This window comes from Rhamphochromis longiceps, linkage group LG10, assembly GCF_057381845.1.
Source record: "Rhamphochromis longiceps isolate RC_006_pf linkage group LG10, R_longiceps_female_GT1.1, whole genome shotgun sequence".
NCBI lineage: Eukaryota > Metazoa > Chordata > Actinopteri > Cichliformes > Cichlidae > Rhamphochromis > Rhamphochromis longiceps.
The window spans coordinates 3129157-3146162 of record NC_140566.1 but is presented as its reverse complement, the minus strand read 5'-3'; the positions used below and the strand labels follow the sequence as shown (position 1 = coordinate 3146162).

Genomic DNA, 17006 nt, shown 5'->3' with positions numbered 1-17006 from the left:
AAGCCTTCTTACTGTCTAATCCCCTGACAGGCTTCACAACACGCCCCCGATCATATCCAAATGCTGCTATGGCGTCACAGGTTTTGGGCCAAAGCTAACAACAGCAGATAAGACTTGTGCGTTTGATGTGGTTTAGTCGTTTCACAGGGATTTCCCTAAAGTAAACATGACTAAAAACCTGATACGTGGTATGGAGGAAGCCAAGTTTTCTTTTTGCTTTATTAGAGTGGCTCTTATTGACTGTCTGGCCTTTGAAGACAGACTGACCACAGCACAGCATGTGGAACAAAAGCTGAGAACATCCTCGCACTACTCAATGGTGCTGATGTGCTACAGAAATTACAAAGACAAAATCTGCAACACTGATATACTGCGTATGCAGTATGCATGTTGCTATCGTCTTCCTGTGATCCAGTCCCCTCAAAACATCAGTACTCTCTACTATTTATGACGAGCAGTATACAAACCCCACTTATGATGCATAGAAAGCCTGGGTTGGGTCAGTGGCTGTCAAACTCAGGTGTCTGGGCCACAGACGACCACGCGGTGTGCGGAGGGGTATTTATATTTATCTTACATATTGTCAGAATGTAAGATATTAAAAAACCAAAACAAAAAGGTATCACAACTTTTAAAAAAAGGTGAGAAAGAGAAAATGTATTCCCAAATAAGGAGGAATGGACGCTTGGAGAACACGAAAAAGGAAATGATCAAAAATACAGCAATTCCACAGAGAACCTGTCAAGCTTAACGTCCCTTACAAATGCTTATTTTAGGTGTATAACTCAAGAATTTCTCTTCCTTTTTTTTTTTGCACTGACAGGAGCGCAGCTGTCTAAATATTACAACCCTCGGTGTACTTCATGCAACACAAATGCTTTTGCTAACTTCAGTCACTGTGGGGTTTGGGGAAGATTCACATCCACCAGCTGTGGCGTTGAATGTGCATGGCTAGGCGCCCTGCCACACCTTGCTCCCCCCACACACGTGTACGTAGCCCTGCTTCCAGGCACCGGAGTGGGATTAGGACCCTGTGAACTTCTGCCAGGCCCTCAGCGGATGTGGAGCGGCAAATGGGACCATGTTGAACGTGTTTGCTTTGATGTCGACAGACTGCGTAGTTTACAAAGAACTGGTTTCTGGTGCTGTCTCTATATGCCTCTCGATAATAGATTCACCATTTCCCCCACTGTTTCCCATCCTTCAGCGAGATTAGAGGAGAAAAAACTATACTGCTCATTTTTCACCAGGGCTGCATTGTATATACTCTGACATGTTATGATGTGTTTCTGAGAGAGAACTGTTTGGAAATCTATTAAGATATGATCAGCAGTTTCCCAGATGAGCATCACGAAGCCCACTGTATAAAAATGACATACGCTCTTTTCGATTCTTACACGCATTCTTTCTGCTTTTCCATTCGGTCTGTATAAAATATCCAAGATGAACCCACTATGCACCCGTGGTGTGGGTATGAATTATTTCTATATGTAGGAGGCAAATGTTTCCAAATCTGTTCTGGAAACAGTTCCCTCTGTCATAGCCTTCACCACATCATTCTTGTTTGGATGTGTGGAAGGAAGAAAAAGGTGGCAAAGAGGAGGATAGGCAGCTGATTAGCCTGCCTCTCACGGGCTATATAGCAAAATTACCTGCAGCTGTCACGTAGCCTCTTAAAAACATCCATATTTCATAAGCCGAGTCCCAGCTCCAGGCATTCCTTCTGAATTCAGCCTTTTTAAACCCGGCAGGAAGAAGAACCGGAACTGACACGGACAGAAAGCAACAGTGCGTCCAACAAAGCTGTACTTTTATGACAAAATGTGTGGGTCAACTTATTAAGTAACACAAATGAACAAATAAAATGTTGAAAACATACATGTACGCACATTACGATCAAGGAGCAATAAAGGTGGATAGTTTCTTTTTTCAAGCAGCAGTCAGAAGTTGACAGATTTGTTCATTCACACCACTTTACAGAGGATTCTTTCATCAGAGCCCTGTGTCAGGCCGGACTTTCATCTGGGCGAATCCAAAAAAGACGGAATGTTCCATTTATAGAAGTTATACAAGTAACATTACATCAGTGAAATACTGGAACGTTTGTCTTATGACTACACTTTGTTACTAAGCTGCTTTTTGCTGTTTTAAGATTTTCATTTTTCCTGTGACTTACTGCAGGTTTGGGTAACAGTAGGTTACAGAAGCAACCATTTATTTAGCCAGGGGCGCTCAATTTAGGTGGAACACCTAATGGAACGATTAAAGAAGGAATCTAGTTTTAGGAACGATTTTTTTGGGAGGCCTACAATTTGTTTTTATTCATTCCACAATTAGAAGAGGAGGCTGTGGTGCTCACAGGGACTGGTTTCTATTTGTGAAAGTCAGAGCAGAGGCAGAAAATCCAAAGAAAGAAACTAAAAAGTAGAAACTAATAAACTAAAAAGATGGAAATCTAAGGAGCTTAAAGTGGACTTCTTCAGGTTTCAGACGTTTCAGCTCCCATCTGAGAAGCTTCTTCAGTTCTAAGAGCTCGGTGGAGAGTCCGAGGTATTTAAGCCCTGATGGGAGTTGCTCCTTAAGAGGGTCCCTGACCCACTATTGATCATGTTCCTCATCATATAAGGCAGTGTGTGAAAACGGGTGTGGTCATTATCAGCAGAGGTTTCAGGGGACACCACTGTGAGACAGTTTCTGACCATTAAACTGACCTCACAGCCCGCTGTTCACCAGCGGTGCTAGCTTCAACTATGCAAACACAAACACTACGTTAGACGAACAGAATCGACTTCTTTTATTTGGTTTCTCTGTCCAAAATGTGAACATTGGCATCCTCGAAAGACTGACCCAATGTGGATCTGTCCATTCTGCTCACCCTAGCTGGTGTCTGACCTTCTTTACTGTGCATCTCTGCTGATTGGATGAAAGCCCAGTTGGGACAACCACATGTTTAAAGAGCTTTCTTTACATGCGTTCCTTTTCTTTCCCTTCTGCCTCAGAGGGGACGTTTTCTGCCCGGTGATGCAGAGTCCTGATTACTCCAAGTTTGTGTTCCGGAGGGTGGTGGGAGTCAAAGAGTCGATACTGGTCTGCGTGTGTGGGCTTCCGATAAACTTCAGCATTGAGGTTTCCATTCTCCTCAGTGTACACAGCACAGTGCAGAAATGGCAAACTATTATTCTTTGTATGGTGAATTTTATGTTTCTATTTACTGAGTTGATGTGAACAGTGACGGATTCTATTTCTTGGGTTTTGATTTGTCATCAACGTATTTGTACCAGTGGTTAGGTACTGTCCCTTCAAAAGAGCAAAGAGCCTCACTTTCCACTTCCACAAGGTTTGCCACAGTGGGTGACACTGGGGAGCCCGTGGCACATCCATGTTTTTGTCTGTAGAAACCTTTATTGTATTTCCACTGCATGTCTTTATCCTGTCTTCCTTCTCTCATCCCAACCAATCACAGCAGATGGCCCCGCCCCTCCCTGAGCCTGGTTCTACTGGAGGTTTCTTCCTGTTAAAAGGGAGTTTTTCCTTCCCACTGTCGCCAAAGTGCTTGCTCATAGGGGGTCATATGATTGTTGGGTTTTTCTCTGTATGTATTATTGTAGGGTCTACCTTACAATATAAAGCTCCTTGAGGCGACTGTTGTTGTGATTTGGCGTTGTGTAAATAAAATTGAATTGAAAAATTGAAACTGAATATTTAAAATATTTGTAAGGCAGAGGTCTGACAGTGATGGGGGTAAAGCCAATTCTGTTTTCTAAGGCGCTGTCTTGCTGTAGTCATTTTCTGACCGTCTCCACTGTCTCAGTTTTGGGACTGCAAGTGAAGAGTGAGACCACAACAAAGGGCTCTATGGTTTCATCTGGATCAGTGTAAATGTCTGAGTTTCTGATTTGGTCTTTGAACTGAAGAAGCTTCTCGGATGAAACAGCATCAAACTCGTCTCTGAAACTCGTAGAAAACCATGACCTGTAAGGCTGGGAACCCACACCAACATAAATCCAGTGGAGTTGAGTCCCAGAACATAAACATGGACAGCATACCATTGTAGGTTTCATTTAAATATGTACATATTTATGTCTAATATTGGTTACAATTTCCTGTTGTACTCTGCTGTACTGAGTAGCTAAATGGCAAAATATCAAAACGTAACTAAAATAGTTTTGCTCAATATGTACGAGAGGTTTAAAGACGACTTAGTGTTGTGGCACGCCATCAATTATTAGTCTTCAGAGGTGCCTGTAGGCAGACAGAGTGCGCTTCCAGTCTTTGTGCTAAAATAAACTAATCAGCTGCTGGCTGCTTCATATTTACTCTACAGAAACGAAAGTGAACATCAATCTAGTTCGTACGCATTTTCTCCAAATGCCGAACCGTCTAATCGCTGTGGCAACATAGCTGAAGCTCTATATCTTCTGACAGTGCTAATGACAGATAAATCTGTAACATGTGTTTGTGGCTCAGTGCTGCTCAAAATGATGGGAACGGCAGTTTCTTTCACTCAGCTGATGGCTTCTGAGTCAGTACAGAGCAACTCCTCTCTGTCACTGTGGTCTCGTTGTCACACAAGAGCGTGGCTGTGGAAAACCGCTGCAGAAGACTTCCACTTTCTTTAAAACCTCCCATGCGCTCGCGCACACACAGCTCCAGGGTTAGCAGACCCACGCTTTCATCTCATCTGTCTTTGGGCTCTTCCACTTCCCGTGAAGATTTTTTGGGAGTGGGACAGAGTTGAGAGCTCGAGCTTTTCATGGCGTCTTTCCTTTCAAAACAAAAGATTATTCAATTAATGTGTGTAATACACATTTTCCCCTTTGCTGACCCTGGGAGAGGAGATCAAAGACAGCTTTTTCTTTTATAGGGAAGTGGAGCTGAAGTCTGATGGAGACCAACTCTCAGGTTTTAGTAAAGGGTTACTCACAGGCCATAAGACTGGAGCAGAGATCTAAGCATTCCAGTGGACAAAGTAGCTGCTGTAAAACTCATTACCCACTCCTTTTTTTAGATGTAGGGGAATGATGATGTGCAGGGACGTTACATCATCATAACTTAAAACAAAGTATTCTTTTAGCAGCACTTTCAAAGTCTTTTGTAAATAACAGTCTATGTGACAAACGCAACGAATGGCTGCATCAGATCTTTATTTTCATTTCCTACTAATGACCCGACTACTGCGCTGTATATTCTGTATTAATCTGTTGTTTAAGGCAGCGGCCCCCAACCATTTTTGTGCCACGGACCGGCCTGTAAGGTGTCGCGGATAAATACAACAAAATAAAACCGGTACCAAAAAAAAAAAAAAAAAGACGATTTATTCATAACATGCGGGAAAAGAGCCAGGGAAATTAAGTTAACGATAAAAACCCTGAAAACCATAAATGTCACACCCGAGCGTCAACTCTTGCGGCCCAGTGCCAAACGACTCGCGGAGCGATACCGGTCCATGGCCCGGGGGTTGAGGACGCTGGTTTAAGATACAAAACATGAATGGCACTATTGCTGAGTAGCTGACTAATTCAAAAGTAGTCTGTTTGTTTTGGCAGCAGTGCTATTAGCCTACTTTGGCCCATTTCATGGTTAAAATCACTAACAGGGACAAAAGTGTTTGTAAGTGAGTGTTGAAAAGTGTCAGACTGAAGACTTTGTCCTTTTTCTAATAGTTCAGCTTTTGAAAAACGTGCTGGTCATTACTTATGTAAATTGGCAGCTTGTGTGTTTAGAAATGTGTGCGTTGTTAGCAGATCTCCAGCAAAAATGTCGACTCCAAAGTTGGCGTGTTTGAGACTGTCCATGTCCATTTGCCCTGCTTAGTAAACTTTACAAACTATTAACTTGGAGCATGGCCTATACTTTGAATCTAGCTAATCACAGCTTGCATGTGAAGCTGCATGTGTCTCTTGCAAACACAGAGCAGATTTCTGAATCATCTTTAGAACCCACTGTAGAAAGTGTCTGCGTCATTCTTACCATCGCACCATCAGCCCATGTTCCAGGAAGTTCTTCAGGTTGGGTAGTGTCTGCTGCAGGTCTGGGGTGGTCAGTCCATGTTGATATCTCAGCTGCAAGACAAGGGAGCCACATGCTGTGTCATTAACTCCTGACAACCTACCACGTTGTACTGAGCCACACGTAACCTTACACGTAGCGTATGGTGGGCCGGCACCGTTGCATTTAACTCTGACACATGTGCACAGTCTCCATGTTTATAGGAGATAGAAATATTACCTACAGAAGAAGTCTGCATTCTTTCGCCATGACACAGTACTATTCTCCCCTTCAGACTATTATTCATCTGGACACAGAGTGGGCAGTCTTCCCTGATAACAGGCATGTGCGCTAATATGTAAAGTGTGTGGAAAGACAGGAGATGAGATGCGGGTGGCAAGAAACAGCAAACACGTTACTGAAACATCTGGATGAAATGGGGCAAAGACAGGACATTAGAAAGCCCATTACATTCTCCCATGATCTCTCTCTCTCTGACTTCTATATTTGGCCTTGAACAGTCCCCTCCTTTTAGCCACAGCACTTTATTTCATGATGATACAATCAAATCTTACATTTAAAAAAAAAAAGAAAAAAAAGAAAAAGTTTCAAGGCCACTTTGAACCTCCAGCACTCGTGTCTCCTCCAACAGTTGAGTGATGTCACAGCAAGCCATCAGTTGTCCCGGGGAGTTTATTTAACCTATATCACTGAACAGCAGAGGAGCATCATGCCACACGTCTAGCTTATATCTCAGAGGCCCCTCTATCACATACACACTGCCTACATCGGCTTACATCTGTTTTGTTTCCACTTGGGTGCCACAGCAACCACTCAAATTTCTTTTTTAAACACTTCTGTGGTGAAGAGATGAAGCGCACATGACTATGGCAGTCCACTCACTCAGGATGCACTCAGATGCAGCTCGTTGATATACGAGCACTTAATGGATAAGCGGCCTAACTGAAAAAGGAATTAAGGAGAAATAAATGTTGAGGCCTCTGAGGTCAAAGATTAGATTTACCTGAAGAAGAGAGATGTTTTCAAGGTCGTCAGTAGGGTTGCCAACTCCCTGAAAAATAAATAAGGGACACCTCGTGGCCAGGGCCGGGCGACCCAGTTGTCTTCACCCTTCCCAGTGTGGTGAATTTTCTAGCTCTTTTTTTGTGTGTGAAATTATTTTTTTAACCCTTTGACTTGAATTTGATTTAAGTAGATGTGTATTCTTTGTGATATGAACACATGTGAAACAAATGATCATTTAGCCATTTATTTTTAGCTCAAAATGACAACATTAACACATAAAACAGGTCTCCTTCTTAAACAGAAGCCTGTCATGCTTAACTTTTGAGAATATAAGTAAATCTTTCTTTAAAAGAACTCTGTCCTGCTTAACTTAAAATAATAGAAAACAATAGAAAGAAAAACATTCTTGTAACAGTGCACATTTAGTGCATTTAGTACAATTGGCTTCAGTTGAGGTATTATTTCAGCTTTTCTAAAGCTAATCAGCTGCTCCTGTTTGTAAACCCGCTTGTTCCCATGATTACGCATCATAACTCATCATCATTATTCATCTATGTATTACTTTTATGTATTAGTCATCTATTTGTTGTAATCATCTATCCTTGCAGTCGTTTATTACACAAAATAAATTATATTATCACACTTCTGGCCACATAGCGCTGATATTCACTGCACATGCCCATATTAACTTTTTCCAGCCAGGTGTTTTCCTTTTCCCATTCTTCCCTTTCTCTGAGGGGAACAAACATTGCTGCTCTAACGCTGGGCTCACACTGTGCGGTTTTAGGCCCTTTTTGAGTGGTCGGACCGATTTTGGCCTTCATCGTGCGTCGTGTAGTATACGTGGGGTAACGAGAAGTGATTAACACCTCACGACCAGCTCCCGATCATCAATCGCTCGTGAGCCGCTCACACTGCTCGCGCGCAAACACGTAAACGTCGGTGAAAAAGACGGAGCAGCACGGCAGTGCAGCGTGTGATCTGGACACAAGCGATGGAGGCACAACTTGTAGAACTTTGGAAAGCTCATCCGAGCCTTTTCGATGTGGCCTCACAAAATTATCACGACCACAACAACCGTGAAAATAGTTGGATTTACTCTGCTGCTCAGTCACAGCTGCCTGATCAATGTTTTTCATTAGCAATTTAGCAAAGTTGATGGTGGTGGTGTGTCTGTGTGAGTGAGAGACAGAGAGCGAGCGACAGATTTTCTGTTATAACCTTCATTTTATGGACGCACAGTGTGAGTACTCAGGTCGCATCAGAGCATCGGGCGGTATAGTGTGAGACCTGCATCGTGACCTACCAACTTCTAACCCCTGCGAGTCAATCGTGCAGTTTGAGCAGGAGCTGAATAACGTGACTGAAAAAATCGCACAGTGTCTGCCCAGCTTTAGGTGTACTGTCGTCCGAGACTTGCACCGCAGTGACGGCGTTTGTTCCCCTGTTGGCCATGCTTCTTGTTGTGGTCATCTGTTGTCTTCCGGTATTTTCTCCGTAAGCGACCTTTCCTCGACCAATGAGATGAGCGGTAATCTGAATTGTCATACTCGAATTGTCATAAGTGTGCTGTCAGCTCATTGGTCACAAAGCAGGAGAGGGGCTGGGAATTATGCTTTCCAACAAAGCGTTAATTCCATTAAAAGTTATAGACTACTTTTGATTCTCACTGTATTACGGGACAAAGTGCGTCCCTTATTAGCTCAATACGGGACGTGTACTTTTGTTTCTAAATACGGGACGATTCCGTATTTTAAGGGACGGTTGGCAACCCTAGTCGTCAGCAGGCCTTCAGACACATCCATACAAGCTTTTTTTTTTTTCTTGTGGTAAATTTTGTTGTAGTGGCACAGTAGCCACACCTAACATTTAGGTTTCACAATCCGGTGCTTTTGTGGGGCTCTCTTAAATGAAGTGTGCGAAGTGATTGTGGTTACAAAGCACAATTAAAGAGTGTATTTTCTGCACTAAAAATCCTTTAATTTTCTCAAAAATCATCAGTGCGCCTCATGTATGAATTCTGGTCGTGCTTACTGACCTCAAACCGATTTTCTGTGCTACATGGTGCTCAAAACTCTGTCAAAAATGTTTTAGTACGACTTTGCTAAGCTACGAAGCCGCACCGCTTGATGGATTGTTGGAGCATTACAGCTACCGTAGTCAGGAGCCTCGCAGAGGAATCTGGGTCCTAAACTCCGTCTGTTTCAGGTCCCAAGTCAAGCGAACACTGCAGCATCACAGAGTTACAAACAGAGGAGGAGCCAGGCATTTGAAACACCCGGGGCTTAGCCCTAAAGGGTAGTATGCATGTGGGATTTTTTTTTTTTTTTTTTTGAGGGGGGGGGGGGGGGGGGGGGTGTAGAAATGACTGAAAGATTAATAGGCTCTGTTTTGAGTTTTGTTCAAAAAAGAATGACTTCATATAGGGAAATATATATATCACACATGCAGGACACCTTAAACTAGTTTTTTAATTGAGCAGCAAGACAGAACGAAGTCGGGGCTGTACAAGACACAGGGACTAAACCCCAATTCAACCAGACCCAGAACTGATCCAGAATTAAAACAGGACTACAACAGTTCAAAAGCAGGATTACTGAGGACTTAACCAAGACATAATCACAATCAGAACTAGATGATAGTAGCACTAAAAATCATCATAGACCTGCACTACACTTATTTATTTAATTCTACCAAAGTACAATATTTAGATTGAGAAAAGTTTATATAATTATTTAGCCTTGTTGTGCAAACAAGCCTGCAGAACTTAATAAATATAGAATTTGAAAAATAGCAAACCTAAAAAGAAACACTAGGTACGAGATACATGAGTACCTATGATACAGTGATACTTTTAGTAAGCAACCATTTGACTAACATGTGTGTCTCACCTGCTCTTGTTCATCTCTGTTCTGTCCTCATTCTCCATCTCAATCTCTGCTCCTCTCTCTCCCTCTTTGTGCTGACAATCATCAAATATACAGTTGAAACCAGATATTTACAAACTCTTCAGATCAAAACACAAACACTTTTTTAATTGTAACATCAAATCAGACTAAATGTTTATTTTTTTAGATTGATAAATATAAAAATATATTTGTTAACTTTAAGAGTAAAGAGAGAAACTGTCTGTGTTTTTTAATTGCAAATGGCACCAAATTGTATTCAAATTGAGCCACACTTATGGAGCTCCACAGTTCTGTTCCTGGTGTTTTGGTTGACATCTCTGGATTTTCCCATGTCAAAGAAACAGGCTCTGTGTTTTGCCTTATATGCATCCACAGCTGTGCCACCAATTTACTCACATGGACTCTACTAACCTATCAGAAGCTTCTTCAGCTCAGAATGGAATCGTCTGGAGTTTTCTTATTAATTAACAATAAACTTAGTGTACATGTACTCCTAAATTTGATGAAAGTGATAAAAATAGATCTCTCTCTCTCTTTATTCTGACATTTAACTAATTCAAAATATATTTCAATATTTATCTAAAACAAAAATTTACTCTAAATTGATGTTGTACAGTAAAAATGTTTTATGTTTTCTCCATAAAGTGTAAATATCTGGTTACAAATGTGAATATCCTGCTGTGTACTGAAATCCCTCTTGTTTTGCATAGAAATATACTGAACAACATACAAAGCATAATATATAAAATAACATTTACCTGAGTTTTTTCTTTGAAAGAACCCTCTAATGTCCATTCTTATATTTCAGTGCATAACTGAAACCGAATTAGTCGGGGAGGGTAAGAACTGAAAATATGAAATAAACACACGTAAGCTAAGACTCTCTAAAAAATAGCATTTGTTCGGCTTTTCATTTCGCCATTTGTTGATTCACTTGAAGAGCGAGTAACGTAATATTGGTCAAGTGATCAGTTTGATATCAATCTTTCGTGATGCACCGTCATATTTACATTATTTGTACGGTACGAATGATTTGCTTTGGTACCTGCTCAAACTTAAGCTCTCCTTAGTATGGCTGGCTCCGTCTCTCCAACAGCGCACTCACGGGCAGCAGCTCCCCCCCGCCCCCTCGCTCAGTCGCTTAGTGCCTGAGCTTGGATCATACCAATATCAGGGGGGGATTCACGCACAGTCGTAAATTCCCACAGTGTGCACTATGTGCTTCGAATATTGTGTGTACTTTTTGTTTTATACAGTTGTCAGCCAGGCATCTAACTATGAAAAAATTACACTCCAAAATACCCCGGGCTTCTGACAAAACAACCCGGGCTTAAGCCCAGTAAGCCACCCCCACGCTCCGCCCCTGGTTACAAACTGTCTAAATTCTTTAATTTTTAATAAAATGATCAGCGTTGCTGCTTTACCAGGTGTAACAATTAAGTTTAACATCCAGGCATCCATGAAAACAGAATGTATTACATCTAACGGAGTTAGAAGTTAGCAGGAAGTTAGCTCGCTAGCTTCCACCTAAACATGATATAGCATGTTCTGACTGAGAGATTTCTGAAAGAATTCAAACGTACAGCTCTGCTATCACTTCCAACATAAATGAAGACAGAAAAATAAACAGCAGTGACGTTTGTAGGGTTGCTGAAGTTGGGCTAGCTGGTATATAATGATGTGCTACGTAGGGTTGCCAACTCCCTGAAAAATAAATAAGGGACACCTCGTGGCCAGGACCGGGCGACCCAGTTGTCTTCACCCTTCCCAGTGTGGTGAATTTTCTAGCTCTTTTTTTGTGTGTGAAATTATTTTTTTAACCATTTGACTTGAAGTTGATTTAAGTAGATGCATATTCTATTCTTTGTGATATCAACACATGTGAAACAAATGATCATTTAGCTATTTATTTTTAGCTCAAAATGACAACATTAACACAATAAAACAGGTCTCTTTCTTAAACAGAAGCCTGTCATGCTTAACTTTTGAGAATATAAGTAAATCTTTCTTTAAAAGAACTCTGTCCTGCTTAACTTAAAATAATAGAAAACAATAGAAAGAAAAATATTCTTGTAACAGTGCCAAGCTGGTCAAGAAGGCTCACCAGCGCCTCTTCTTCTTGAGGACTTTGAGGAAGAACCACCTGTCCTCAGACATCCTGGTGAACTTCTATCGTTGCACCATCGAGAGCATCCTGACCAACTGTATAACAGTCTGGTACGGGAACTGCTCTGCCTCGGACCGGAAGGCGTTGCAGAGGGTCGTGAAAACTGCCCAGCGCATCGCCGGAGCACCACTTCCTGCCATAAAAGACATCTACAGGAAGCGGTGTCTGAAAAGGGCTGGGAAAATCATCAAAGACCCCAGTCACCCATCACATGGACTCTTCACCCTCCTGCCCTCTGGGAGGCGCTACAGGAGCCTCCGGACTAAGACCACCAGGTACCGGAACAGCTTCTTCCCCACAGCTGTCAGACTCCTGAACTCTGCCTCCTGACATCTGACCCACGTTAAACTCATGGACTGAACATACACACACCCACAATGGACAACTGTACCCTCAAACACAATAATAACATGGACTGAACCACCACTCACAACCACTAGCACTTTATATAGCCTCTGTAGAAACTATCTACACCCTCACTTATCTTAACTGCACTACTGTATAGCTCTGTAATAATCTTTCTGTACATTCGATAATCTTTAATCCTACAACTGTTTACAACTTGCATAGTTCCCATTTCTGTATAGCTGTATATCTCAGATTCTGTAAAGTTATTTATTTCATATTCTGTATAGTTTTTCATATTTATATCCTGTTCATAGCCTGTACATAGCTTGTACTCACTACAGCCTGTACATACTTATAGTTATAGAATATTCACAACATACTTCATACCGTGTACATTATAACATACCATAATAGACCCATTTCTGTAATATACTCACATGTCTATATTATTGCTAATATATATTGTAATATATCTATATCACTAAAGCACTTCTGGATGGATGCAAACTGCATTTCGTTGCCCTGTACCTGTGCATGTGCAATGACAATAAAGTTGAATTCTATTCTATTCTATTTAGTGCATTTAGTACAATTGGCTTCAGTTGAGGTATTATTTCAGCTTTTCTAATGCTAATCAGCTGCTCCTGTTTGTAAACCCGCTTGTTCCCATGATTACGCATCATAACTCATCATCATTATTCACCTATGTATTACTTTTATGTATTAGTCATCTATTTGTTGTAATCATCTATCCTTGCAGTTGTTTATTACACAAAATAAATTATATTATCACACTTCTGGCCACATAGCGCTGATATTCACTGCACATGCCCATATTAACTTTTTCCAGCCAGGTGTTTTCCTTTTCCCATTCTTCCCTTTCTCTGAGGGGAACAAACATTGCTGCTCTAATGCTGGGCTTACACTGTGCGGTTTTAGGCCCATTTTGAGCCGATTTTTGAGTGGTCGGACCGATTTTGGCCTTCATCGTGCGTCGTGTAGTATACGTGGGGTAACGAGAAGTGATTAACACCTCACGACCAGCTCCCGATCATCAATCGCTCGTGAGGGTGTCACCGCAGCTGCTCGCGCGCAAACACGTAAACGTCGGTGAAAAAGACGGAGCAGCACGGCAGTGCAGCGTGTGATCTGGACACAAGCGATGGAGGCACAACTTGTAGAACTTTGGAAAGCTCATCCGAGCCTTTTCGATGTGGCCTCACAAAATTATCACGACCACAACAACCGTGAAAATAGTTGGATTTACATGCTGCTTAATCACAGCTGCCTGATCATGTTTTTCATTAGCAATTTAGCAAAGTTGATGGTGGTGGTGTGTCTGTGTGAGTGAGAGACAGAGAGCGAGCGACAGATTTTCTGTTATAACCTTCATTTTATGGCGGGGGTAACTACTTTGCCACAACAGCGGCACAGTGTGAGCACTCAGGTCGCATCAGAGCATCGGGCGGTACAGTGTGAGAGTACATCGTGACCTATGAACTTCTAACCCCTGCGAGTCAATCGTGCAGTTTGAGCAGGAGCTGAATAACGTGACTGAAAAAAATCGCACAGTGTCTGCCCAGCTTTAGGTGTACTGTCGTCCGAGACTTGCACCGCAGTGACGGCGTTTGTTCCCCTGTTGGCCATGCTTCTTGTTGTGGTCACCTGTTGTCTTCCGGTATTTTCTCCGAAAGCGACCTTTCCTCGACCAATGAGATGAGCGGTAATCTGAATTGTCATACTCGAATTGTCATAAGTGTGCTGTCAGCTCATTGGTCACAAAGCAGGAGAGGGGCTGGGAATTATGTTTTCAAACAAGGCGTTAATTCCATTAACATTTATAGACTACTTTTGGTTCTCACTGTATTACGGGACAAAGTGCGTCCCTTATTAGCTCAATACGGGACGTGTACTTTTGTTTCGAAATACGGGACGATTCCGTATTTTAAGGGACGGTTGGCAACCCTAGTGCTACGTGATCGCTAGCGACACAGCTATGTTAGCATAACATAAACACAGTGAAGCTGGAGGATGAACGCCAACTTTTTTCCACTCGATAAAAGTTAACGTGAAGGTTCCTGGTGGTTAGGGACAAATGCAATCGCATGGCAGGATGCTGTAAACGGACCAAACTTCAGTCAGGAGAACAACTGAGATAATCCATCCACAATGCGAGGTTAGTCATTAATATACTGCAACAACATGGGAATAGAGCAGCTGCCAGAGAACGCAGCATTAATGAATCAATGGTACAGAAGTGGAGTAGCAAGAAGAATGAGTTGAGGAAAGTTTGACTTATCTGACTGTTTTTGTTTCACTTAATGCGCCTTATAATCTGGTGCGCCTTATGGTCCGAAGAATACGGTACACAATAAAAATTCCCCAAATTATATTTATATGCATTATTTACCCAAAGACATAAGTTTCACTGTGTAACCAACAGGAGAGCAGTGAGGCTTTGTAGAGGACTGCTGCACACTCGTCTCTCAGCTCACAACACAGAGACCAGTGGTAACTGTAAGGATATCCATCTGAAGCCAGATTAGGACCCGTAACAGCATTGATGGAGCTGATCTGTTCAATTCTGCATTTTTCTGTGTCAGGATGATGTGGTACTGTCACCCCACCTGGCAGGTGGACGGTGTGAACACAAGTTGCGGTTTGATAAGGTTTAAAGCAAAAATATGTTTGGCAGTAGAAGCTCTTCAAATATGAGACACCCAGACAAAGACCAAGCGTGGCTCTTGTAAAGCTTGCTTAATAGCAAGTAGAGGCATAAAGGCACTGAAACAAAAAGGTCCACTCAACATAAATCCCCTTCAATGTCAACAGCTGCCAGAATAATGTGCACACTGTATGGCATGAAGGGTACAGTATGTGTATGATGGACTGAAGTGTTTTGCATCAATCTTGCAGTGTGTTTTTGCATGTGTGTGTTCTGGTCTCAAATGGTCCGTGTCTGTTAGTGGAGCACCAGAATCAACAGCTCTGACAGTATCAGAGGGAGGTTTTATCAAACACAGCTCATAGTGGGGGAGTCGGAGACAAGGGTGACACCTCAAAACCCAGCTGATGATGGAACGGTCCAAAACCTACGAGAACAACACAGAGATCCCATTCATGGATCAAGGTAAACATCGGGGTTCTGACCAAGAGATGGTGGAACTGGGTTTGAATCGGTAGGCCAAGATCAATAACACCAACAGATTTAGACCCAAAGAAGAAAAAGCACAGCAATGTCAGCAAAGTGGGGCTGGCTGCTAAATGCTACAAAAATTCAAAACCCTTTCCTACCTCACATCAGTCCCAGAGCTTTAAAAAGGAGAAAGCAGGAATCATGAATCAGATATAAGTATAAGGTTAAAGCCTTTGTAGAACATAATGTATGTTTTCCCTCTCAGTTAGGCAGCGTAACAAAACGCTATCTTTAAAATCCCATTACTTGGCCTGTGTTCTTGAGTGTGTGAAAAACACTGATGTCAAATTACATGGCTGTAAGTTCGAGTGCGTGTGGAGGAGGAAAAGCATGAGCCTGCATTTGGATTTGTTCCTTTTATTGTTTTCCTTATGATTAGAAAGTATGCGACGTGCAGCAAGCGGATATGAGCGAATACGAGAGACTGATGGGTGACGTCACAGTCTCGCTCCCAGTGATCTTCAGCACTGTGGAGGCTGCCGTGAGCAATTCAACTTCTGATGTGTTTGGTCTTGTTTTGTGCGACATACAGTCGACCCCCCGTCTACACCTGCCTCTGTATGACATCATTGAGAAAGAATATTCCTAATATAGTCACATCAGAAACATAAAGACACCTGTGGGCACAGAAACCGTCACTCTACCTGGTGTTCAAATCTTCTTTCTGCAAGGGGCAGCCAAGCAGAAGAAAGTAGGCTTAATAGGAAAGTAGGAGCGAACAGCTTGTTTCAGAGGATGAGGGACTGCACCAAGACGTAGTACGATGTAAGAAAGGTTATTACTGAACTGCAAATCATGCAAAACAGCTCTAGTACCATCTGTAGAAAAATACATTGTGCTGGAAATGAGCACAGTTGGTATAAATATGTCCGTCCTGAGGAAGCCCATATGTGGTTGCCTTGTATTCTGATGAGGAACATGGCTGATCCTTTATAATGTATGCCTCCTACAAGCCAACGCTGAAGAATTCCAAACTCTACCTGCATGGATATTCACTCAAGCCAAATCTCTGCCAGTGTGCACCAACAACACTTGAGCTAAGTGTGTGCTTGGCAGCAGTGCAGAGCCACCAGTGCTGGGTGACTGCAGCTTCACACAGTCTCTGTAATGAGGTGTTAAACACATTCAGACAGTTTGTAAGGCTGAACGCATACAGCCCTACAGCTGACCCAGTGCTCAGCCAGCCAGACTATCAATATTCATAAACCAGTCTGGCCCTTCCTGGTAGAAGCTGCATTAAGTTTCTCCTCAGGGTTCACAGGGTATGTGTATATATATATATATGAGTGCTGCTTGTGGCCTTTGTGTAGGGAAGACATTTTTCCTGTAAGCTGGCTTCCAAATATGCAAGCATCAACCCTCTTATTTCTTC

General features: G+C 42.3%; 1 protein-coding gene across 1 annotated transcript in view; it reads right to left on the bottom strand.

Annotated features, from left to right (window-relative positions):
* The window catches only part of uvrag (UV radiation resistance associated gene), a 98035-nt gene that overhangs the window by 6387 nt on the left and 74642 nt on the right, over positions 1 to 17006 (bottom strand). The window contains exon 14 of the mRNA XM_085419857.1: positions 5971 to 6062. Within this exon, the coding sequence (XP_085275983.1) occupies positions 5971 to 6062 (92 nt within the window). The remainder of the gene's footprint in view (positions 1 to 5970; positions 6063 to 17006) is intronic.